At 30.2% G+C, this 26,295-nt stretch overlaps 2 protein-coding genes across 2 annotated transcripts; both read left to right on the top strand.

Moving 5' to 3' along the window:
- Nucleotides 1-6,619: 6,619 nt before the first annotated feature.
- On the top strand, nucleotides 6,620-11,961 carry LOC125876993 (probable LRR receptor-like serine/threonine-protein kinase At4g30520). The gene is made up of 11 exons (XM_049558297.1): nucleotides 6,620-7,059; nucleotides 7,141-7,273; nucleotides 7,395-7,466; nucleotides 7,561-7,704; nucleotides 8,118-8,189; nucleotides 9,282-9,341; nucleotides 9,460-9,557; nucleotides 9,646-9,780; nucleotides 9,852-10,196; nucleotides 10,577-10,956; nucleotides 11,361-11,961. Exons 1-11 carry the CDS (start codon nucleotides 6,972-6,974, stop codon nucleotides 11,727-11,729), a joined length of 1,896 nt encoding a protein of 631 aa, XP_049414254.1. The 5' UTR covers nucleotides 6,620-6,971; the 3' UTR covers nucleotides 11,730-11,961.
- Nucleotides 11,962-16,605: 4,644 nt separating this feature from the next.
- LOC125877658 (putative F-box protein At1g65770) lies at nucleotides 16,606-17,724 on the top strand. The gene has a single exon (XM_049558886.1). It carries the CDS (start codon nucleotides 16,606-16,608, stop codon nucleotides 17,722-17,724), a length of 1,119 nt encoding a protein of 372 aa, XP_049414843.1.
- The last annotated feature ends 8,571 nt before the right edge of the window (nucleotides 17,725-26,295 follow it).

The following is a 26,295-nucleotide window of genomic DNA, read 5'->3' as shown; positions in this document are numbered from 1 at the left end:
AAGGGAAAATCGTATATAATAGCAAATTATTAATTCAAATTAAATGCTATAAATATAGTTTGATTTAATTGTACCTCATAACAAACTGTTGTTATTTCACCTCTCTACTGGTAAATCTCGTTCGCCACTCTTGTTCTCTCCCTCGCCTCTCTCGTTTATTATACAAACGCAAGTGTATAAAGTGCGTTTGTGTTTGTATAAAGATAGAGAAAATTGTATATATATATACATATATTTTCGTTCCCCTCTCTCCCTTCTCCCAGATCTCGCTCGTCACTCTCCCAGATCTCGCTCTCTCACTTTATACAAAAAACGCAAATTGTATAAAATGCGTTTGTGTTTGTATAAACCGAGAGAAAATTGTATATATACATATATTTTCGTTCCCCTCTCCCAGATCTCACTCGCTACTCTCCCATATCTCGCTCTCTCACTCGCCTCTCTCACTTTATACAAAAACGCAAATGTATAAAATGTGTGAAAATTGTATATATACATATATTTTCGTTCCCCTCTCTCCCCTCTCCCAGATCTCGCTCGCCACTCTCCCAGATCTCGCTCGCTCACTCGCCTTTCTCACTTTATACAATTGATCTTTTTGTATATGTATACCAAATCAGATTATACAACTGTTTTTTTTTTGTATATGTATAGCGAAATATACATATTTATGTTTGCTATGGAACGCAATTATGCAAACTTTGCTATATCATACAAATATAAAGTTTGTGTTTGCTATATGTGAAAGTTGCTCTACTTTTAATTTGTCCATTTAGTTTTTGCCACCTTATTTTATTCAAGTCAATATTCTAAAGGGAACAAGATTAATCAATAAATTATTGTTTATTAACAAAAATATATGATTTTGGAGCAACATGTATTTTTTCTTCATGCATCCATAATAATTCAAACACGCCGCATACATCTCACTAGAAAAATACTCTCAAGTCCCAACCACATAGTTTTTTTTTAGAATCGAAACTTAAAATCGAGATTTCTAATTTAAAAGTAACATGCTTGTTAGTGTTGAAGCAACATTATCCTTCTTATCAAATCTATCATTCTTTGGCTAAGAAAAATATATAGTTTGAAATTAATATTCTTTTTGTAATTTTTTCAATTTCTCCTATTTTTCAAAACTTTTTTTTAGAATCAAATCTCGTAAATTTGCACTTTTATGTGTTGCTGCAACTTTACAAAATTACCAGCAAGATTCTCTAAAAGTACAAGAAATTTAAAGGAATATTAATTTTATTATGATTAATTATAGAACAAACATTTTTTTAATTAAAAAAAGGTGTAGTGGATAAAGAATAGTTGACAAATGAAAATAAATGATATAAAAAAAAATCTTCTAAAAGATTAAATATTCTAAAACCGTGGTCCTCTTTGGAGGAATTTATTCGATAAAGATTTGTACTTTAATATCACACTATAGTAATTGTACTCCCAATAAACTTTTTAAAAAAAGAAAATAAAGAAACTCATTTTTTTAAAAAGCTCATCAACTATAGTCTATAAGTGATGCACAACACACCTTAGATAAATCATTTTGGAATGAAATAGTAGTAAAATAAAGAATTTTATAAGACATCACAAATTAATTCATAAGGTACATGCATTTTTAGCCTCAATAATAAATGAATAGACTTCTTGTGTTACAAAGTTATGAAGAAGTATAGGCGAATCTCATATTGAACTGAGAGAAAAATGTTTTTTCTTTTATAAAATATAACACAAGTTCACATGATACATCTAATTTCAATCTCAATAATAGCGTAACTCAAGAAATAAATTTGTGAAATTTGTTTAGACCGATAACTTGAATTATGACATAAATTCTTTTATAATCTAGTGGAGGAAAACAAGTGTGCTATGCTAGTTGAGAGGGTTGGGAATATTCCCCACATTCTATGAACTCTATTTGAAAATAAGAAGAAGAAGAAGAAGAAAAAAGAGATCAAATTCCTTTACTTTTTTTTTTGTGTGTGTGTTTTAGGAGTTTGAAGGGACAAAAAAGTTGGAATTTTATCAGTTTGGAATAATTTGCATGTTGTTGAGTATTTGGATTTTTGATCCAATAGATATTTCTCTTTTAACCTTTTGTTTTTTACAAAAAAATTATACCTTTATCCTACTCAACATGCTAAACTTTCTCATATCGAGAATCAGCTATAACGATCTTAAGTTAATATATTATGGCATTACATTTAGGAGCGAAGTTATAGTATTAGCTATGTATTTTGACGAATTCAATAGTTTTGCTTAGTTTTTGTATTAAAGGCGAAATCAATACTTGAAGTTTATAGATTTCTACAATAATCTCAGTTGTACATGCTAGTTAACTGTTAATTTCACACCACTAATTAATATAAAATAGATTTTACTTGAGCCGAGAATCTATCAACTATAATAATCTATTTATTTTCATAAGATAGAGATAAAACTGCGTATACATTATCCTTGTCAGACTCCACATGGGAACTAATGAAAAATAGATATTTGAGAAGGACAAGGATATTTGTTTGTTGGAAAATTGTTTCCTTTTATAGTTTTTTTCTGTTGAAAAAAAAAATCTCCAAAATCTTGAGAAATTGACTTACTCCAATAATGAAATACAACTATTGAACATAAACTCTCATGTGTATTAGTAATTTTTTATTGCCACTTTTTCATCCCAAATATTAGAAAATTAAAAGTCAGTAATTACTTTAAAATAAAAAAAAATTACCCTTGCAATTTTAATTAAATGTTTAAGTTGATAAAAAAAACTGGTAGATAATTAAATATCGTCCCTATAATCAAGAAAATCAAATGTCTTTTTTTTTTCGTAATGTGTTAATTAAAACATAAGTAATATGAATATGTGACTGGTGTTGAAAGGCGGGTTGACGAGAGCAGGTCAAAGAAAAGCTAATAAATTTCTAGACCGACAAACTTTCAAAGCAGAGAGACACATATCATCTTAGACAAAGGATAACAGGGGCGGACCCACCCTTGGCCTAGGGGTGTCAAGCGACACCCCTTCGCTGGAAAATTACATTGTATATAGAGGTTCAACATTTCTTAAGGTTGTGTGGGGTTGCAAAAATTCCTTAAGATTGTATGTTCAAGCGTCTGCCACTGAAGGAGAAAGTCTATTGTTTTTGGACTCGACAATGCCTAAGGACAAATTCATGAGATCAATTGGGCGAAAACAAACAATACATGTCATGAGTTTAAATTGTGACAAATATATGTATCAGATCCGATTATTCTCTCAGTATAGTGACGATTAGGAAGCAAACATCACCCAAGATGTTGAATGATGGAGGGTGGACCGATGAGGACGAATCATAAAGAAGGACTGGCAATTTTTTGAAGAAGTAATGCACATGACACCTTAAGCGAATTGGGTTAATTTGTTTACTTCTCTTTTCACTTCCTCACTCTTTTTTACTTTAAAATACATACTTTTCCTATGAGAAAAGAAACTCAAAAAATGATGATTTTTTTAATTAATGGCTTCTATTATAACTTGCTTTTGATAAGCTTATCATTAATTGAGTTCTCCTAGTGATAAACTAATAGTCTTTTCCCCTTTTTCTTTTACTTTTTTTTGTTAAAAAAATAAAAATAAAAACTTCTACTTCTTGTCAATATGTGAATAAATTGAGTAATACCATTGAAAAGACACAATATTTCAAAATTAAGACTATACCGACCCCAAAATTATTAATTTCGAAAGTGAAAATTCAATTATGTATATGAGAAAAATAATATCACATTTTATTTCAAAATTGTTAATTCTTATTACACAAACTATCCAATATGAATTGACTCGATCGTAAAAGGCTACAAATTTATAGCACCAAAAGAAATAACAAAATAGAATTTCAAGCATAAATATAAGTTAGCTATATACTAAAATAAATATTAGACACTAGATAATAAACTAAAAAAAAGGAATTTTATTGTACAAAATCGACAAATTTATCTCATTTACCTACGAATTGAGATACAATAATTTCAAATTTGATAAAATAAAATAAAACATTCTAGAATTAGATTTAAAATAAATTTATACAATATTTAATTAATGATATAAATTTATCCCACCTACCAAAGACCCTAATAGCCTATTGTTGACTAACTATTCAATAGAGCATATATTAAAGAAAAAAAAAGTGATAAAAATTTCTTGAAAAGAGAATATTTCTAATTTTGTATAATGACAGAAACAGTATAAGCAATTATACCTAATTAGCCTTAATCATGAATGTATAACTAAATCCATGTAAATAAAGTACTACACCTACAAAGAGGATTACTTTATTCTGACTAACTTATGAAATTTTGTCATATCAACAACTTTTTAAAGTGTTTTATTTTTATCAAGTAATTAAACCAATCAAGGATTAACTTTATTCCATTCGAGTGGTGTTTGATATTCGCTATACTCCCTCACAATTTGAATTCATGTTGCATAAAATCGATAAAAAAGAAGAGCGTTTTTTATTAGAGTTTTTTTCCTATTCACATGGCTTGAACTCCAAAATTTCTAATTAACCATCTAGGATCATTTTATAATCATGAGATTCTACATAAATACGTTATTTAGATTATAATCACAATCTTAACACTTGTTTTACCTAATACCTACAATCAAACCAAGAATAAATATAACCTCAAACTTAAATCGGAATAATTCACCTAAATCTTTAATGGTGAGTTAATAAGCAATATGTATACACTTCCTTCATTTCTATTCAAAAAAATAAATAAAATATGTATACACTTCCTTCATTTCAAATAAATATTATTTTAGTAAAAAAAAAATATTCTAAAACAAGTGCCACTTTAGAAAGTCAAGACAAAGATGAGTACTACATTTTTTCAACTATATCTTTATATTCTTTCTTCTTAATATTGTTCAATTTTTAAGAGATATTTATCAAATTAAAATAATTTAGTAAACTACACATTTTATCTATCGAATTTTTAAAGGGTATAATTTTATTAAGGTGACACTTATATATATTCTTTCTGTTTCAATTTGTTTGTCATACTTTGTTTAGTTTACTTCAAAAAGAATATTTATTTTCTTTTTCGATAACTTTTTGATTTCAACTTTCTACATGACATGTTTTAGATTATAAGATCAAAAAGTATTTGATATATATTTAATTTAAAATTATAATTTTTTTAGTTTTTAAATTCCGTATCAAATTAAAAATGATAAACAAATGGAAAGGAGGGAGTATATAACTTTCTATAATAAGTTAAATTACAGTAATGAACTATAATGGTTGTTACAACTTACCATTTATTAGTTTCACCAAAAATTCAAAATAAACTTGAAACAATAAATAAAATAAATTAAGAGTATTAAACATTGGAAAAGGAAATATAGGTTTAATAATTATATACTATTGTCAAGTCTTTTCTTAGTAGACTATCAGAAAGAACAAAATTATATATAGAGTAGTATAGTAGTACTTGCAGAACCAAACAGTGTGTTTTCTCTTTTTTCTTGCAATAAATCCACAAAAATCCTTCACACATTTTCTTCTTTTTCCCTTTACTTGTTTCCTATAAATAAACAAGTAATGATTTTTTCTTTTTATGGTAAATATTATGGTGAAAAGCGAAGAAAAATATTTATTCATTTTTAATTAGAATTTTAAATTTAAATTTTGAGTATGTTATCGTCTTTGATTAAAAAAATAGGGGCTCCTTTATCGTGTCAATTTGAATTTAGTTGAATTTCAGTATAAATTAGAATAAAGCTAGAATATTGGTTATGAGTTCGACTGAACTCAATATTTTAGTCTAAGAGTCTATTTAGATTGATTTATTTTAATTTTTTTTAAAAAAAAACAGAAAATCAAAATAACATTTAAGTCCTTTTTAGTGTTTGGATGAATTTATAAACTATTTCTAAATAAGTAAATTTCAGGCAAGAAATGATAAAAATTAGCCAAAAACTAGTCAATCCAAACGGACTCTAATACTTGTATCGATCTTAAATAATTCATTAATTGGCTCTAATACTTGTATTGATCTTAGAAAATTCATTAATATGTATAATGTGAGACTTTTCGTCATCATTTTAATTATGTCGAACTCTTGTACAAACAATGCTAGAGCGAGAATATAGATAATGAGTTCGATCAAACTCAATAGTTTTAATATAAATCTTATATTTGACTTAGAAAGTCTGTTGAATATGTACAAATCACTAACTTAAAACTCAATAACTCGAAATAACCAGAATTTCAAACTCATAAACTTTAATTCTTTGTTCTGCCTCTAAATACTAATATCGTCCGGAAAAAAAAAATTGATCTTCTTGAAAAGAGAAAGGTGTACCACATAAGTATTCGTCCATTCTTAATCAAATATCTCAAATTTAATTCATGAGTATAGAATTCACCTTCCTTTATCTCAATGAAAGACAATCTGAAAATAAATTTTATCGAACCTCAATATAAATCTTGAACGTTCGCAAATTAAAGAGGGAGAGAGGAGATTGGTCCATTGCTTTTTTTTTCTCAGTAGGCATATTGCTGTCACTCTCAAATTCTGAGCTTCAAAAAAAATAAAAAATAAAAAAATCTCTCTTCCCTCTCTCTGAGTCCTCTCACTTTCACTGATTTTCTTCATATCATCTCCACACCTGATTCTCTTACACCAAAAACACAGTACAAAAAAAATAGTAAAAAAAAATTTGAAAAAAAAAACACAAACAAACTCAGATAAAGCAAAAGGAGAAACAGAGTTGGTACAAATACCAACAAAATAGACAGACTGATAAAGAACCTGTTTCTTTTCCTTTACACTCTCTCACTTTTTTTTTAAAGTTTTTGACTGAAAAAAGACACAATTTTTAATCATTTATATGAACCAAAATGTTAAATAAATTCATGGGGTTTGCTTAATATATGTGTTGAATCATTTGATTTCACTTTCTTGTTTTTTTTTTATCATCAATGGCTTCCATTTTCTTGATTTTTGTTCTCTCTTTGCTTCTGTTTTACCCTTTTCTTTGTTTTTCATATGAAGCTAGGAATCATGAAGGTAAACAAAAAAAAAAGAACCCCATTTGCTTATTTTTCAGTTTTTGGTTTTCAAAATTTGATCTTTTGTTTTGATGTATAGTGGAAGCTTTGATTGCTATAAGGAGAAGTTTGGATGACCCAAAAGGAGCTTTAAGTAATTGGGATGAAGATTCTGTTGATCCTTGTAGTTGGGCTATGATCAGTTGTTCTTCTGAAAATATTGTTATTGCACTGTATGTTTAATAGTGTTTTTTTTTTTTGGAATTTTATGGTACTATATGATAATATTGGTTGTTAAAGATTGAAACTTTTACTGTTTTATCAACTAAGAAAGTATTTTGTTTTTGTTTGTAGAGGAGCTCCAAGTCAAGGTTTATCTGGGGTTTTGTCTGGGATGATATCAAATCTTACAAACCTTAAACAAGTGTAAGAGACAATTTTTGAATGTTTTTGTTGTATGTAATTTCAAATTTTGATGACCACATTTGGTTAATTTTCTTGTATGCTGAAAATTGTGTAGTTTATTGCAAAACAACAACATTTCTGGGCATATTCCAAGAGAGCTAGGGAAACTTCCTAATCTTGAAACATTGGATCTGTCTAATAACCATTTCTCTGGTCATGTTCCTGATTCTTTGGGTCTATTAAACAGTCTTCAGTATCTGTAAGTGTATTAAACTTTCAAAATTTTCATTTTTGTGTGATTATCAAGATTATGTTTTTAGAGTTGAATGGTCTAAAACACACATGAAGTATTACGTTTTTGCGAGTTTGCTACGAATTATCACCTAAAACATATCTCACCGCCATCTCATAGTCGATGCGTGTTTTGATAAATAGTTGGTGATGGTTTAAGAAGGAAAAGTGAACACATGATAGTTTAGGTAGAAAACGTGCGAAATCGTGATACTTCAAAGTGTGGTTTTTACCATTATCTCTTGTTTTTCTGAGTACCCTTTTTCCTTTAATTGTTGTTTTCTCATGTAAACAATGTTTAAGTGCTATCTTATTCTTTGACTATTATGTTTTTGTTTTTTGTTGATGTCTTGTTCTGGGGTTTGTCTTGTAATGGAGTAGAAGGTTGAACAACAACAGCTTGTCTGGTGCTATTCCTCTTTCTTTAGCCAGGGTCCCTCAGCTTGCTTTCTTGTGAGTATTGCTTCTTTAAATCTATGACTTTTGTTTGATTTTGTTTTTATTCTTTTGTCTGATTGTCCTGAGAATTGGAATTATCTAGTCACTTTCTTGAATCAGCCTTATGTTAAAAGCTTTTTTTGTTTAAAGGAAATTGAATAGTTTGTTCTGTTTAGGGGTATTATTATCTTTTAACTTATTATTCATTTTTATTTTATTTAGTATGACGATGATATGCAATGAGATTAAATGAAAGTGGGGATTCATATTGTTGACCCCAACTTGTTTGGGACTGAGGCGTTGTTGTCGTTGTCGGATAGTGTTTTCTGTTTTTTTGTATAAAGAAATGAATAGTGTGTTCTGATGAGGGTTATTATTATATTTTAACTTATTTTTTACTTTTATTTTATTTAGTATGACGATGATATGCAATGAACTTAAATGAATGTGGGGATTCATTATGCGGACCCCAACTTGTTTGTAACTGAGGCGTTGTTTTTGTTGTCATCGAATAGTGTGTTCTGTTTTTGTGTAAAGGAAATGAAGAGTGTGTTCTGATCAGTGGTATTATTGTATTTTAACTTATTTGTTACTTTTATTTTATTTAGTATGATGATGATATGCAGTGAACTTAAATGAAAGTGGGGATTCATATTGAACTTGTTTGGGATTGAGACGTTGTTGTTGTTGTCGAATAGTGTGTCTGTTTTGTGTAAAGGAAATGAATAGTGTGTTCTGTTCAGGGTTATTATTATATTCTATACTTATATTTCACTTTTATTTAATCTAGAATGACGATGATATGCAACGAGCTTAAATGAAAGTGGTTATTCATATTGCCAACCCCAACTTTTTTTCTTGGTTGAGACTGAGGCGTTGTCCGCGTCGTTGCTGTTGAATAATGTGTTCTGTTTAGGGGTCTTATTATATTCTAACTTATTCTTCACTTTTATTTTATTTAGTATGACGATGATATGCAATAAACTTAAATGAATGTGGGGATTCATATGGCCGACCCCAACTTGTTATGGACTGAGGCATTGTTGTAGTTGTTGTTTTCGTCGTCAAATAGTGTGTTCTGATTTTGTTATCCTCTTATTCTTTCAGGGACTTGTCCTTCAATAATCTGAGTGGACCTATTCCTAAATTTCCTACGAGAACTTTCAAGTATGGATTCTCTGCCCAACTCTTCTTATGTTACATTATAATTGTGTTCTTTTGTACATAGAAATCGTCTTGTTTAAGTTCTAAATGTGATTTTTCTTTATTCTTAATGTTTTCGTAGTGTTGTGGGTAACCCTTTGATATGTGGAAATCACTCTGCTGAGACTTGCTTTGGATCGGTGAACCTGATGCCCCTTTCGTTTGACATTGATTCCACCGGTAAAAGTTTAGAAAAGATTTCTCATGATTCAACAATGTTTAGACATTAATTCGATTTAATTCTTAAACTTCTTTCGGTTGTAACCAGGTAAGCGAAACTCGAAAAGACTTGCCATTGCAATGGGACTTAGTATCAGCTTCATCTCTATTTTCCTCTTAGGATTCGGATTCATAATTTGGAAAAGGAACCAAAACAGGAAACAGTCTATTCTGAACATTAATGGTGAGTCTTAGTAGCATTTTGTGTATTTGATGACGGTTCAAAGTTATTTAGGTTTCGTATTTTTGTTCCAGATATGCAAGAGGAGGATCTAGTTAGACTAGGGAATCTCAGAAGCTTCACATTTAAAGAACTTCAACGTGCAACAAACAGTTTCAGCTCCAAGAACATTCTTGGTGCTGGAGGATTTGGCAATGTTTACCGTGGAAAGTTGGGGGATGGCTCATTGGTTGCGGTGAAACGATTGAAAGATATTAGTGGAACTGCTGGAGAATCACAGTTCCGGACGGAATTGGAGCTAATTAGCTTGGCAGTACATAGAAATTTGCTCAGATTAATTGGTTATTGTGCTACCCCAAACGAGAGACTTCTCGTGTATCCTTTCATGTCTAATGGCAGTGTGGCATCAAGACTTAGAGGTAAACACCTTGTGTACTCTTTCAGCCAATTGCATACCTTAGACATTCTACTCCGTTCGTTTCTTTGTTGTTTGTCTGATTTTGACACGGAGTTTAAAAAAGTAAATAATGACTTTTGAATCTTGAAGTCTTAAATTAAAGATACGGAGTGTACCAATGTGTCTTTTAATCTTGTGGTTTTAAACATGCCACATGGGACGTTTGGATTAAAGTATTGCCAAAAAAGGGAAGTAAGATGAACAAATTGAAATGAACGGAGTATTTTGTTAATGAAATTCTTGTTTGTTCGATCAAAGTTCTCAAATTCAACCTTATGATCTTAGACTTATAAAAAAAATGATGGAATGTACAAATTCTTAATCTATTTCTCGCAATGACAGGAAAACCAGCACTAGATTGGAATACCAGGAAGAGAATTGCTATTGGAGCTGCTAGAGGTCTTCTTTACCTTCACGAGCAATGTGATCCGAAGATAATCCACAGAGATGTGAAGGCAGCAAATGTCCTATTAGATGACTTCTGTGAAGCTGTTGTCGGGGACTTTGGCCTTGCAAAGCTCCTCGATCATGCTGACTCTCACGTTACGACAGCTGTTCGTGGAACAGTTGGCCATATTGCACCAGAGTACCTTTCCACCGGTCAATCTTCCGAGAAAACGGATGTGTTTGGATTTGGTATCCTCTTGTTAGAGCTTATAACTGGAATGAGAGCTCTTGAATTGGGAAAAACAGTAAACCAGAAAGGAGCAGTACTTGAATGGGTATGTATGTTTCTTTGTTCATCTATGTTGCTCGAACTCTCCAAAAATGTTGCTGCACCCCTCTCGGAGCCTCCAAAAATGCACTACTTTTGAAGGCTTCAATACGCATGCGTTAATCATTTTTGAAGAGTCCGAGCAACCAAAATTTCCTTTAAATAAAAGTGAAAAATGGAGCTCCAGTAACATCACTTATTTAGTGATTTTTTAACCTTTGTTAGTCGGACTCTTCAAAATATAGACTGGTGCATGTCGAATCCTCCAAAAAACTAGTACATTTTTTGATAATCCGAATCAAATGCAACAACATGTTTGTAGAGTTCAAGCAATGTAGGTTTTAACAAATAGAGTGTTGCTTAGATTTTCTCATGAACTGCTGCTTCATAGCAAGTATGGCTTGATTACAGGTTAAGAAAATGCAGCATGAGAAGAACGTCGAAGCTCTCATCGACAGAGAGCTTGGGAGCAACTACGACAGGATCGATGTAGGGGAGATGTTACAAGTGGCTATACTCTGTACTCAATACCTACCGTCCCACCGTCCCAAGATGTCTGAGGTGGTCCGAATGCTTGAAGGAGATGGCCTTGCTGAAAAATGGGCTGCATCTCATAACTATGATGGCTTTTCTCTAACCAAAAACAGTGACAAAACTCAGACTAAACAATCTATGGTGCCTCTTGGATATGATGACAATGATCATGATCATTTGACGGTGTTTGGGATGATGGATGATGACTATGACACACATGCCATGGAGCTTTCCGGTCCAAGATAATAGCGAAATATCAACGAGGTCTGGAAAGGGTACGATGTACACAAACCTTACCCCTACCTTTATGGGGTAGAGATGCTATTTCCGATGACCCTCGGCTCGTAATAGCAAAATATCCAAAAGGAAAAGAAATTGAACATAGGTACTTAATTCTTTTCAAATTTTTATAAGTTAGTACCACAATTAACTCTTATCAAAAAGTATATTGGAGAAGAAAAAGAAAGTAGTTTTTTTTTTTAATTTGTTGGTTTTCTTTAGATGGTGTGAAAATAGGAGTTTGCTATGTTTGATAAAAGTACACTTTAAGGAGTTTATGGTACTAATGTAAATAACCCTCTTCATCAAAAGTATCGATCTTTCTGAGTAAATAGTCTTTTGCACTAAATAACTAATAATTTTCTTTATGTTGCTTGCCTTTGGTAAAAGAGCCGTAACTTCCTCATACGATAGTGAAGTGACATGATTCTTTTTTTTAAATGTCTTAAACAATGATACGAATCTGCTCGTTTGATCTAAACTTAATTTCGTTCTCATTTGGCCAGTCAAATATCATTTCTGCTCGGAAAATAATAATAAAACAAGAAGAAAATCCTAAATATATAAAACACAAGAACTAAAAATATGACACGAGCAACGAATCATGCTAAAAAAGTGATAGGAGGGTAGTTTTGAGCCTAAAAATATTTGGTGAATGCAATCACATCATGAATGATGGTGAAAAAGGATGCAATAAGTTCATCTCTCCATCACGACTAGTAATTGCAACAGTGAATAGCCATCCCTCTGTGGGAAAACATTCTGCATTTTTAGCTTCGGGGAGAAATAAACACGAAACTTTATTTTTGGAAAGAGAGTAAAATTCGCGAGAATCATCTTCATGTTTTGCACCAAGCATAAGTAATGGAATTTGGGTAGAAAACACATCAAAATCGTCCTTGATATTGGTGATTCGCCAAGATATACAAATAGAACGAAAGGCAATGAAATCTTCAATAACTTTAACACGATTTACAATGTAAGAACTCACATCATTGGAAAGTTAGTATTTGAACTAGGTGGAATTAGAAATATCGCTATTCCTATACCTATACGGACACGAATTTCGAAAAAAAAAACATTATCTTTGTTGGACTATGAATCCAGGCCCAACCGTCTTAACATGTGCTGACATGGCCCACATTAATCTGTTATTTTTTTAAAAGTAAATATCTATAGTTCGATACAAGATTAATGGGTGCTTGAGCACCCAAAAGACACAAGATGGGTTCGCCCCTATAACCTATTACTTATTAGCTATGTTGCTCGGATTCTTCAAAAATATAAACAGATGTGTGTTGGATTTTTTAAAAAAGTAGTGCATTTTTAAAGAATCTGACGGGAGTACGACATTATTTTTGGAGAGTCCAGCAACATTTAGATACAAATGTTCTCAAGGGTTCACCTTAAGTTGCATCTCAAACAAGATGAACTCTGATCAGATGTTGTTGCAATGTACCTTATTTATTTAAAATATTTTTTACCTCAATGTCAAGTTCAATAACAATTTTTTCATCATCTTAAAAGAATTTCTTCAAGTTAATACCTAAAAAAGAATTATTTTAGAAACAAAATGAACAATGAAAATAAGAAGAATAAAAGGTTAAATTAAAAAGAATATACCTAAATAAATTTAAACAAAGACGAATTAAGGGGAAAAGCGACGCAAAAATTCGGGTAAAATATTACAGAACACAAGGTTCAAACTTGGGTTCCCGCGGTGACATTGAAACCCCTTAACCATTAAATTAACCATTAAAGTTGAGACGTATAAATTTAAAATTTGTGAACTAGATGTCACCAAAGGTTAACTAACCATTAAAGTTTTTGTTTCTTATAACATTTAACTTAAAATAATTTTATTTTTTATAATTCAAATTCAAATTAAGTATGGCAGAAATTATACTGTATTTCCTATTTTTTCAAATACTAGTACATCACTTCCTGTAATATAGCCTCTCAAATAATGTTCAAGAGAAGGAAATGGATTTCAAAGTCTCAATTATAGCCACATTTCCCAATATAGTACTTAATTGAGGCAAGATTTTTAAAATAGTAGACACAAATACAGCTTCCAATTTCTTTTACCACAACAACTTCTTATCAATTAAATCAAAAACTTAGTCTAGCAATCACCAAAATTGAAATATTTTAGTTGACCATTCTTCCAACTATAATTTCAGATATATGCTTATTTATATCTATCACACAAATAAACATACAAAATGCTCAAAAGAAATTTAAGATAAAATCACTACCAAAAAAGCTTCCCATTATTTTAATAAGTATATATTTTCACCATGCGTTTTCTCAGTGAGCTCGATGAATTTTTTTGAAAAATACAAATTTCAAATTGATTTGCGGAGGAATTTCAGGAATTCATCGATGACAATTAGGGGTGTTCATGGTTCGGTTTGGATCGATTATTGGTTAAAACCAAAATCAAAAATTTATTGTTTGGTTCGGTTTGATTCAATTTTTTTATTTGATAGTAATAAATTTGTTGAGGGTACACATCTCCATAGACACAGAGACCTAGTACATAAATATTATACATGAAAGCTATTGTGGATGCAATTAAGTAATGTTAACAGGGGGAGCTACAGCCTAATAAGCATGTGCAAGTGAAAACTCTTCGACGGAAAATTACACTATTTACATAAGTCCAAATTTATTGAATTTTATTTGCACACCTTTGACATAGGTACAGCGTATAGTGTAGCGGAGAGTATTTAAAATGGATGCCAAGGTCTGCAGTTCGAATCTTAGTACTGTCTTTACTTTTTTTTTTTATTTTGTCAAAATCACAACCTTTTGTGGGTAAATAATTATTTTTTCCATTTCAAGTTATATGATATTCATAAAATATTAAAAGTCAATCAAATTTTTTATATGTCTTTGAAATATTTTAAATTATTAATTATTGTACATTTAAATTATTTTTATATAATTTTTAAATATATAAATTTTGTTTTAAAAGCTACTATTTTTGAATTCACAGTCTAAGTTTAAAAATTTGAATCTCAAAATTTTAACTGTGCTAGATAAATTTAAAAAAGGAAAAATATTAAATTTAACTGAAATTTTAATTAATTTCTAAATATAAAACAATATTTTAAATGAGTTTCTATAATTAATTTGTAAATATAAAATAATATTTTTAATGAGTTTCTACTTAAAGAATTAAAAAGAAGGTTATATAAATTACACTTCTCCATTTCCTCCTAATTAGGAGGTTTGAAAAATTAAACTACAAGGGGTTAGTTTTTTCATAGTTTCATAGGTGAATTTGGAAATTTGGAACATTTGATTAGAATTTTCACATATTTTCTATCAAAACAAAAGAAATTTAACATACATACATTGAAATAAAAAAGTAGCAAAATTGTTAGGTTGAAAAGTAACTTTAATTTTAAGTAAAACTTAATAATAATTTATTTAAATGCATGTTCAGTAAAATCTTGACTCATTCATTATGATCAGTTGATATGACTTAATGTATTTTTGAAAGCAAACCAAATTAGAGAATTATTTTTTTCCAAACATTGTATTTAGTGGGAAAAAAGTGATTGACGGTGTTGATGGTAAAATCACTAGGTAGAACAAGATGGATATAGATCCTACTCACTGAAAATTTTTGTTCGTTACTTTTAAAAATTTTGCACACCCTTCATAAAAAGTTTAACTCCGCCACTGAATGTTAAAGTTGTTATTACACGAACAAGGTGATTCAATTATTAGAAAGTGTAACTATATGCAGTGGCGGAGCCACCTTATCATCAGGGGTTCATCCGAACCCCCTTCCGCGGAAAATTGTATTATATTTACATGGTTAAAATAATTTTTTAGGTATATATAGTAGATGTCAAACCCCCTTCGACTACTTCATGTGTCTATTTTTTCAGATTTTAAACCCGCTTATCGAAAATTCTGACTCCGCCACAGACTATATGATATGAGGTAGAATTGATATTTATCTTGCACACCTCCACTTCCATCAGCGTCGATGCTGCTATTGCTAGCTCAATCTTTTTTCCATTAAAATCTCCAAATTTAGAACAAACCGACTTAGCTATATCACGTATTCAAGTTCAACTACGATAATTTTCTTTTTCACGTAAAAGTTACCTAATTTTTCCACTTTATTTTTTTTTAATTAACCGATTAAATGATATGTGGGCCATGTCAGCACATGTTAAAAATATTGGGCCATAGCCCAAATAAAGTTGAAGCAATTGTATAAAGAGCAATTTTCACATACATTAAACATAAAAATCATATTTGTATGTTATAACTATAGTTTTCATAATTGCGCTTCATAACAAATATAAAATTTGCTATGGAGTTTTTGATTTGTATAATTCGCTAGAAACATTCAATTTTATACAAATTGTTCAGTTTTGTATAAATTCATTTATACATTATAATTTGTATAATAAGATATGTATTTGTTTAATTATAACTGTATAAGACAAAAATATATGTATTTGTATTTGTATATAAACTTTTGTCTCTCTTTATACAAACACAAATGCATTTTATACCAAAATATATAAAATGACTAATTGTATACCGAATCAGATGGCAAAAAAATGAAATATTTGGTGTGAATTACACTTAAAATAACTATGGCTATAACATTTAATTTGAATTAATAGTTTGTTATTTCATAAAATTTTCTATAAATTCAAAGTCCAACTAGGATAATGTTTTACTTTTTTTTTTTCGAAATTCGAGTCCGTATAGGAATAGGATACTTCCACGCCTACATAATATCTCTGCCCTAGCACAAATCTTACATTCTCTTCTTTATTTTTTGTTCTAATTCAGAATCAAATTAAGTATGGCAGATTGGGCAGAACTTCCCAATGATCTGATTTCTCACATTGCAAATCGTGTTAAAGTTATTGAAGATTTCATTGTTTTTCGTTCTGTTTGTACCTCTTGGCGAATTGCCGCTATTAAAGACGATTTCGATGTGTTTTCTCCCCAAATTCCATTACTTATGCTTGGTGCAAAACATGAAGATGATTTTCGCGAATTATACTCTCTTTCCAAAAATAAAGTTTCACGTTTATTTCTCCCCGAAGCTAGGAATGCAGAGTGTTTTCCCACACAGGGATGGCTATGCACTGTCGCAAATACTAGTCGTGACGGAGAGATGAATTTGTTGCATCCTTTTTCCCGTACCCAAATTCAACTTCCCTCACTCAAAATCTTACTCGCTTTTCATGATTTTGACCATAGACCCACAGTGCAATACGTCATAAAAGCTGTTTTATCTGCTAATCCTTCTATTACATCAGATTATGTCCTTATGTTATGGTACAATGCTCATGATGGTGGTGGTGGTTTGGCTTTTTGGCGTCCTGGATACCTCAATTGGACTCATATTAAAGCCCCGAGGTTAACTAGTGTGGCATCTATGATTTACCATAAGGGCAAATATTATTATATATGTTATGGTGGCCGATTCTATAATTTATGTTCTAACTTTAAGCCACATTTACTTGTTACATTAGATGATTTATTTTATCAACATCCAGTTCAATTCTATCTGGTTGAAGTATCTGGTGCATTATTACTTGTAACTCGATTTTATAATATTGATGAAGATGAAGTTGATTTTGCCAGATCGGTTGAGACATATAAATTTGAAGTTTGTGAACTAGATGTCACCAAAGGCGAATTGAAGGAGATTAAAAACTTGGGGGATTCAACAATCTTTGTGGGGCGTAACGAAGCAAGTTGTATTGACTCTTTTAAATTTACAGGAGTAAAGCCAAATCATATATATTTTACCGATGATTGGTTTGATTTTGATAGAGAGCAGGAAGGGGGAGTTGGAAGAGACATGGGGGCTTACAATTTGGAAGACGGTAAAATTGAATCAATATATCCTGAATTGTCAATAAGTCTTATTTGCCCCCCAACTTGGATATCACCATCATTCATAATGTGATCCAAATAGTGTATGTTTTAATTACATTCAAATAATTACGTTTATGCATTTGTAAAATTGTTCAATAAGAGGATTAAATGTATTTACATTTAGTGTGTTGTTATAAAATTTGTTTTAGTTATCTATTTGAGATTAATTAAGGAATTGCATGTATTATGTCTCTAAAAAAGTTTTACATATTTATTTGTTTGTGCAAAACTCAAACTATTTCTAAAATTTGTAAGCTGAACTTGAATGTCATCAGTCCACAATACAATACCAATGCAGAAGCTCTATGATTTGCAGGGAAGGATACATATCTCAAAACATATATAATATCTATTACTTATTAATTATGTTACTTGGACTCATAAAAAATGTCAACAAATGTGTGTTGAATCCTTCAAAGACAGAGGCAGATCCAAAATTTTGAGGTGTTGGACGGGTGCTACATTTTATGAATAATAGTGTGATTTCGATATTTACATAGGAGAATTTTAATAGCCCGTTTGGCCCCAAAGTAATTGTTTTTTTTTTTTCAATGAGGTATTTGACCATGATTTTAGGAGAAAATAATCAAAGACCCATTGGGTAAAATATTATTATAATAAATGACAAGACAACTAACAACAAAAAGTAGATATGTTCGATAAAAATTAAAAATCATTATCAATAGAAAATCTTGTTGGGAGCGCCAATCCTGAATAGGCCCTGCAATGCGCGATTCGAATTTATTCGGAGCTCTAATGTGGGCTCCGGACACTGGGTGGGAAACCAAAAAACCATTATTAATAGAGATTAAGAAATGCTTTTAAAAATTTTGGCCAAATACTAATTGCGGCTTATAAGTGTTTTTAAAATTAATTGGTCAAACACAATCTGTATACTCATCAAAAGTATTTATTTTAAAAACTATTTTGGAAAAGAAAAAAGAAATTTCACAACAATTTCATTTTAAAACTTTGTTCAAATTAACTATAAAATCTTTCTCATTAATTTTGTAAATTAGCATATTTGGCATGTTGGTTTGTTCAAGTTTTCAAATTAACAAAAAGGCACGTTAATTTGTAAGAAAAATACATGATTCGAACCACTGGCCTTAGAAACTTTAACTTGACGATTTACCATGAGCACTACACAGTCATTCATTAATAAGGTGGCATGTATTATATTTATACCAATTCTGATATATATATAGAGAGAGAGTGTGTTTGACCGAAAGTCGCTTGAAGAACAAACAAATAGAATTGAAAGTGCGTCATTGGGATCCAAAGTGGATCTTACATCCAGTCCCCTTGGTTGTGAGGGTGTTCTCTTCTAACCTTTTGAACTTTGTAGTGAGTACAAAATTGAATATAGTCCCTATGTCTACACTCAACTTTTCTCTCTCTTGTCTTTTGATACAAAGCCTTACCAACAATATTTTTCTCCTTTTTTTTGTTTACATATTAGAAACTAAGTAATATACCGTGTTTGTTAAGAGTAGAGTAGACAACCAATGGTGAGCGATGAGCATCCATATGCATTTTTAAGGGAAAAAGATCCGATATACCTCCCAACTTTGTTATTTAGTGTTGATATGACCCTCGTTATGAAAGTTACTCATATATACCCTTTCTGTTATACAAACGGCTCACATATACCCCTATCATTACAAAATAATACCCTTCATTTAAGGGAAGTGAAAAAATTAGTTTTAAATTTATATTTTTAACTTTTAATTTTTAAAGAAAAATCATGTAGGGGTATGATCCTCATGGCAAAGTTCAAGGTATATTTTAATCTTTTTCGTTCATAAATTATTTTTTACTTCTTTGATTATCATTATTTGAGTTTCTTATTCTTAACTTTTATTTCATTCTTTAGTGTAAGGGAAAAAATTTAAAACTATTTTTTGTGGTTATATTATAGGGAAAAAGTCTGAAAATACTCCAACTTTGACCAAAAATGTTGTTACGATACCAAACTTTGAAAACGACCTTTTACCCCCTGTACTATTTAATAGTGTTTTAAAGGTATATATGTGCCTACGTGGACAACATAAATATTGCATCATTTTAAATACTAATGTGTCCACGTGGGTACATATATACCTTTAAAATACACTATTAAATAGTGCGGAGATAAAAGATCCTCCATAAAATTTGGTATCGTAACAGTAATGTCAGCACATGTTAAGACTGTTGGGCCTGGATCATAGCCCAAATAAAGTTGAAGTTCAAGTAGGATAATGTTTTTTTATTTTTTCAAAATTCGAGTCCGTATAGGAATAGAGATATTGTACGCCTATAGAAACTCTCTGCCCTACTACAAATCTTACATTCTCTCTTGTTTTTTCTAATTCAAATTAAGTATGGCAGATTAGGCAGAACTTCCCAATGATCTGATCTCTCACATTGCAAATCGTGTTAAAGTTATTGAAGATTTCATTGCTTTTTGTTCTATTGTACCCCTTGGCGAATTGCCGCTATTAAGGACGATTTTGATGTGTTTTCTCCCCAAATTCCGTTACTTATGCTTGGTGCAAAACATGAAGATGATTTTGCGTGAATTATACTCTCTTTCCAAAAATAAAGTTTAGCGGAGCTAGGAATGCAGAGTGTTTTCCCACAGAGGGATGGCTATGCACTGTCGCAAGTACTAGTTGTGACGGAGAGATGAATTTGTTGCATCCTTTTTCCCGTACCCAAATTCAACTTCCCTCACTAAAACTCTTACTCGCTTTTCATGATTTTGACCATAGACCCACAGTGCAATACATCATAAAAGTTGTTTTATCTGCTAATCCTTCTATTACATCTGATTATGTACTTATGTTATGGTACAATGTTCATGATAGTGGTGGTGGTTTGGCTTTTTGGCATCCCGGTGACCTCAATTGGACTCATATTAAATCCCTGAGGTTAACTAGTGTGGCATCTATGATTTACCATAAGGGCCAATATTATTATATATGTTATGGTGGCCGATTCTATAATTTATGTTCTAACTTTAAGCCACATTTACTTGTTACATTAGATGATATATTTTATCAACACCAAGTTCAGTTCTATTTGGTTGAAGTATCAAGTGCACTATTACTTGGTTGAAGTATCAAGTGCACTATTACTTGTTACTCAATTTTATAATATTGATGAAGATGAAGTTGATTTTGGAGATTAAAAACTTGAGAGATTCAACAATCTTCGTGGGGCGTAACGAAGCAAGTTGTATTGACTCTTTTAAATTTATAGGAGTCAAGCCAAATCATATATATTTTACAGATGATTGGTTTGATTTTGATAGAAAGCAAGAAGGCGGAGTTAGAAGAGACATGAGGGCTTACAATTTGGAAGTCGGTAAAATAGAATTAGTATATCCTGAATTGTCAACAAGTCTTATTTGCCGCCAACTTGGTGTTATCTCCTGTATTCAGGTTAGTCAAAACTACAGAAACAAAAAAAATGAAATTGATAGAATGATTTTTAATCCGAGTCCATAGAAATCACTGTGTTTCCTTAAGAAATTTAATCCCCTCACTGTACCCGAGGTTGCAAATTAATTCCTCCGAAGATAAAACGGATTAACCTGTTAAAGAAGTAGCGGTACCTCAAACTTCAATAACTTCAGCGAACGCAAGAACAGCAACAAGAGCACACACAGACTCAGTCGATCGACAATTTTATTTATGTAAGAAAATGTATGCAGAGAGGAAAATTTTCAGTGTTTGAAAAAACAAAAAAGACCTCTTATTTATAGCTATTTGTAGCAAGGAACGCGTCTGTTCAGAAAAATCTGTTCAAACCCGTTTTTTCCAGAACATTGTGTTCTTTGGGAAAAGTAACGACTTTTCGAAAGGATTACCGTTTGGAAAAAGTAACGACTTTTTGGAAGGATTATAGTTACACGTGAATTTCAAATTAATTCAGTTGCGCCAAATTAATTCTGTTATTTAATTAACATTCTGAATTAATTTACAAGAGAAAGGAAATGATTTAACAAGATTGATTAAATAAATTTTGTCCAAAAATATTATCAATCAATCACATCATTTGCCAAATCCAAATCCAAATCCAAATCCGAAGCCGAAGCCGAAGCCGAAGCCGAGCGAGCGACGACGACGCGAGGGGCACCTTCTTCTTAACCCTTCAAGAACTAAAGGAAGTGTTTCCTAATATAAGGACAAATCCAAAGCCAAAGCCAAAGCCGAGCGACGACGACGGCGCGAGGGGCACCTTCTTCTTAACCCTTTAAGAACTAAAGGAAGTGTTTCCTAATATAAGGACAACAAGTTCCTTTCTTCTACCAATATGGTAAAAATGACCTTTCATTTGCACTTTTGCAATGATGACTTTTCATTTTCCCTCCAAAATTAGTTCCCCCACTTTCATTGGTTCTTCCACTTTCCATTTTCTCTTTTTATTTCCCATTCACACCTTGCTAAATCCAACACTTGGATATCACCATCATTCATAATTTGATCCAAATAGTTATAGTTGATGTATGTTTCAATTACATTCAAATAATTACATATATATGCATTTGCAAAATTGTTCAATAAGGATTAAATGTATTTACATTTAGTGTCAGTGTTATTATAAAATTTGTTTTGGTTAATTTGGTTATTTATTTGAGTTTAAGGAATTGCAAACTGAAATACTGGGAAATACAAAAATTACCTATCGTTTACTAATTTAAAAATATCTTTATCTCTTCCTCCTAAAATATTTTACCAAACACCAAAAAATTCAAGGAAAAACTTCAGAATATAGCAAACATCCATATATATTCAAGAAAAATAGCTACATTTTATCAGTGCCGGCTCTATGCTTTGGGAATTAAGGCTTTTGCCTTAGGCCCCCAAATTTCGGGGGCCCCATCAAGAATAAATTATGTGTTAAAATTTTTATAGAAAAAATTGATTATTTATGATAAAAAGTCTATATTTTTTAAAAAATATATTAATTTACCCACTTTAACATCTTTTGTACTTTGTTAAAAATAAGAATTAATAGTGAAAAGTGTTGAACAAAGTGAATTACAAATTCTTTTTTATTTCGTTTTAAATTTTAGTCTCAAGCATTACTACAATCATATTAAAATGGGGTATACCAAGTCATCAACTTCTTGTGTCAAATTCTATGGTTCTAAATCTTATCTCTATTTAATATTTATCAACTTATTACTTGTATAATTATGTTAACAATTCATATAATAATTGTCTCACTAAAAGGATGTTTTTCAATGTTGAGTTGATAAAATCTTACCTGAAACTAATAACTAAAAAATAATATTAAAATACTAATAATTTTCATCTAAATAGTGTAAGAAAAATAAATTTTGAATAAATATGTATATGAGGTTTAATTATATTTTAGGCCCCGAATTGAAATTTCGCTTTAGGCCCCTAATCATGTTGAGCCGCCCCTACATTTTATATTTTTCATGTTATATGGATATAATTAGACTATAAATAGCAAACTTAATTGTATACAAATAAATAGTATTTATATATATATATTTAATATAATAAATAAATATTAAATAGGAAAGTAATTATTGAATGCCTAATTGATTATGGCAGACACATTTGTGATCTTTTCTCATGTTTACCATCATCAAATTTTTCTCTTTCATCAATATTCACACATGACATATTTTCTGATTTTTTCTCCCAAATTCATTCAAATTCAAGATCCTTTACATCACTGCAGGAGCGATTTTTGTGATTTTGTATCCATCATGTATTTTCTAATTGCATATTTATCTCGTTTTTATGAGCATTATATATCTACACATCTACACTTGCTTCTATTTTCATAGGGTTTTGATTCAAGAATTTGTTTATCCATTTCAATGGCTGAAATTGATACTCCAAGAAGGGTTACGAGAGGTATACATTTATTTGACAAATTGTTGGATGAACTATCTTCTTTTGATTTGTGTATTACTCAACAACAAGCCAAAATTCCAGGCTCTATTGTTGCAATGGATAACGAAAGAAAAACAAAAAAGGTTAATGACCATATATACCCTTAAATCTGCTTGAAGAAATCGAACATGCAAAATTAGTAAAGAGGAAAAAAGGTTCAGAATTGAAAAATAATCTTGAAAAAGGAGAAAAGTCAACAATATTGATTCAAGTGGGTGTGAAAAAAGAGCAGTCGAGCAGGAACAAGAGAAAAATTAATGAAATTGAGATTTTTATTTTTTTTTCTAGTTTAATGTCATTTACTTATATATCTTAACACATGTATTGTGTGCCATTGTCATTATGGATTGTCCTCTTATATTGAAATTGTTTGAAAATTTGATTTCGTATGTATATAGTTGTTAAAAAATGAGTACAAGAAGAACATGAACAAAAAAGAGATTGAGGGTTCTCTCATTGTCAATTTGTATATAATAGAATACTTATATACATAGACATTTGTATTATTATATAACCACAAGTTGAACTATTGATCTGTGAATACAATTATATTTGAATACATAAGTACTCTGTCAAATTTAATTAGGGAATTCAAGTATAGTTGGATACATCAATACTATATTGTTGGCCTTTTCAAAATTTTATTTAAAAGAATAATTATACAGTTTGATACCCACAAACTGTATCTCTTTTGTTCGTTTGTCTAATGTATATCCATACTTATACAGTTTGATACCCACAAATTGTATCTTTTTTGCTCGTTTGTCTAATGTATCCATATTTTTGCTTAACAACAATGTTGAAATGTATCCATATTTATATACATAGATACTTGTATTGTTATATAAACACAAGTTGAAATGTTGATTTGCGAATACAGTTATATCTAGATAGATAAGTACTATATCTAAGATAAAAAGTTGATTAGGGAATACAAGTATAGTTGTATCCAACGTATTCATTTTTGTGTTTAACAACAATGTATTCATTGTATTATATATTGGTGTATTCATTTTTTGTTTAACAACTAGTGTATCTATTGCCATGTAGTTCACCTATTCAAAATCGAAATACTTAACCTTCATTCACAAATTCAACAATTTGCTTACATACAATAACTTGAATTAACAAAAAAAATTATTAATACCTTTACAACGCCAGAATAAGAAATATGGAGACAACAAGAAAATTGAGTATGATGTATATATCACAATTTTTGTTAAACTGATAAAGAATATGATCTGATATGTCTTTAAATAAGTAATTTTTATTTATAAAGTTAATTATGGAAAGTTGCTCATTGTATGGACATAATGTAAGGATAGTGGATTATATTTAGAGTCAATTCCTTATTTAGTTTGTTGTACTTAAAGATGTATTAATGTATAAATAAAAAAATAAAAAACTATACAAAAATACAACGAAAAAGTGATTTAAATTATAGTCATTTATTGTAAATAACATACTTATAGCTATTGGTATTCATTTATCCTATAAATATAGTTATTTTTGTATGTTGCTCAAAATTCAATCCAAATATCCAACACCAAATGAGATTTTAAAAAAAAAACAAAAAAGTAATAAGTGCTAATGGTTGATCTTGAACTTGATAAACTTCAGATTTGATTGAATAGTTTGCCCTTGAATTTGTTAGGTCGTGAAAAATAATTTGATGATTGTAACGAATTCGGGCTTGAGACTCAACTTTCACAAATGAAAAACTTGAAATCGATTGCTTATGATCTTGATTCACACTTCATCGTCAGACTTGATAAAAAATGAAGATCGTGATTTTTGGGCTAATGAAGTGGACTAGAATTTTGACGTCCAACTAGATGAACTTTGGCCAAATAAAATTAATTACATATTTAACTACTCGATTAAAAATATGTAAACTTTCTATTCAATATACAAATATTATACATAAAAAAAGTTCAAACTTTTTACGTTAGTTGAAATTGTTCAAATACTAAAATTTTATTATAATTATGACATTAATGACATGTTCATGATTTTTAATAGTAGTTGTTTATTTCTCTTTGACTTCACATCATAACCAAGCTATTTATCCTTCATAGATGAGCGCACAGGCCTAACAATTTAAACATATCATATTAATAATTCAAGCTTTGATAATAGTAATAGTCATATAAAACTATAGTATACGAATTCAAGCTTTGATAATAATAATAAAATGTAATAGCTATTAAAAGAATAATATATATATTTTAAAAAAAACAGAAAAGAAGGAGAAGCAAATTACATCTAAAAAAAACTGCGCCTCATTCTAGAAATAGATCGGGAAAACACTTAAAATCCCTTCTTGGCAACAAAATTTACTTTAGCACTTTAACTTTATATATAATTATTTACCCCTAATTCCATTCCAAGTGAATTTAAATTCACCCTAAATTTATAAGACCAGTCTCACATGGCAAGTGCATTCCACACGCGTCATGTCATCGACACATCAGTACCACATTGTTGTCATGTCAGAGCCACATTGATAATTATTTAAATTTTGAGTTTTTTATTCCTTTTTTTTTTAATTCACAATTTTAGAAAGGAAAAAAAAAAGAAAAAGAAAAATTCATCCAAGATTATAAAAAAAATTAAAATTCTCAAAAAAGATCTAACTGCACGAATTCAAAATTCTCAAGACCATTTTTACTAAAAACATT

The sequence above is a fragment of the Solanum stenotomum genome, chromosome 9 (genome assembly GCF_019186545.1).
Source record: "Solanum stenotomum isolate F172 chromosome 9, ASM1918654v1, whole genome shotgun sequence".
NCBI classification, from domain to species: Eukaryota; Viridiplantae; Streptophyta; class Magnoliopsida; order Solanales; family Solanaceae; genus Solanum; species Solanum stenotomum.
Note: the sequence above shows the minus strand (reverse complement) of the source record. Positions and strands in the feature narration are given on the sequence as shown.

Excerpts from the sequence above, each read along its gene's own strand:
- LOC125876993 (XM_049558297.1), top strand. The coding sequence starts at position 6,972 with ATGGCTTCCATTTTCTTGATTTTTGTTCTCTCTTTGCTTCTGTTTTAC. Across the intron at positions 7,705-8,117 it reads TTAAACAGTCTTCAGTATCT|AAGGTTGAACAACAACAGCT; the intron begins GTAAGTGTATTA and ends GTAATGGAGTAG. Across the intron at positions 9,781-9,851 it reads GTCTATTCTGAACATTAATG|ATATGCAAGAGGAGGATCTA; the intron begins GTGAGTCTTAGT and ends TTTTTGTTCCAG.
- LOC125877658 (XM_049558886.1), top strand. The coding sequence starts at position 16,606 with ATGGCAGATTGGGCAGAACTTCCCAATGATCTGATTTCTCACATTGCA.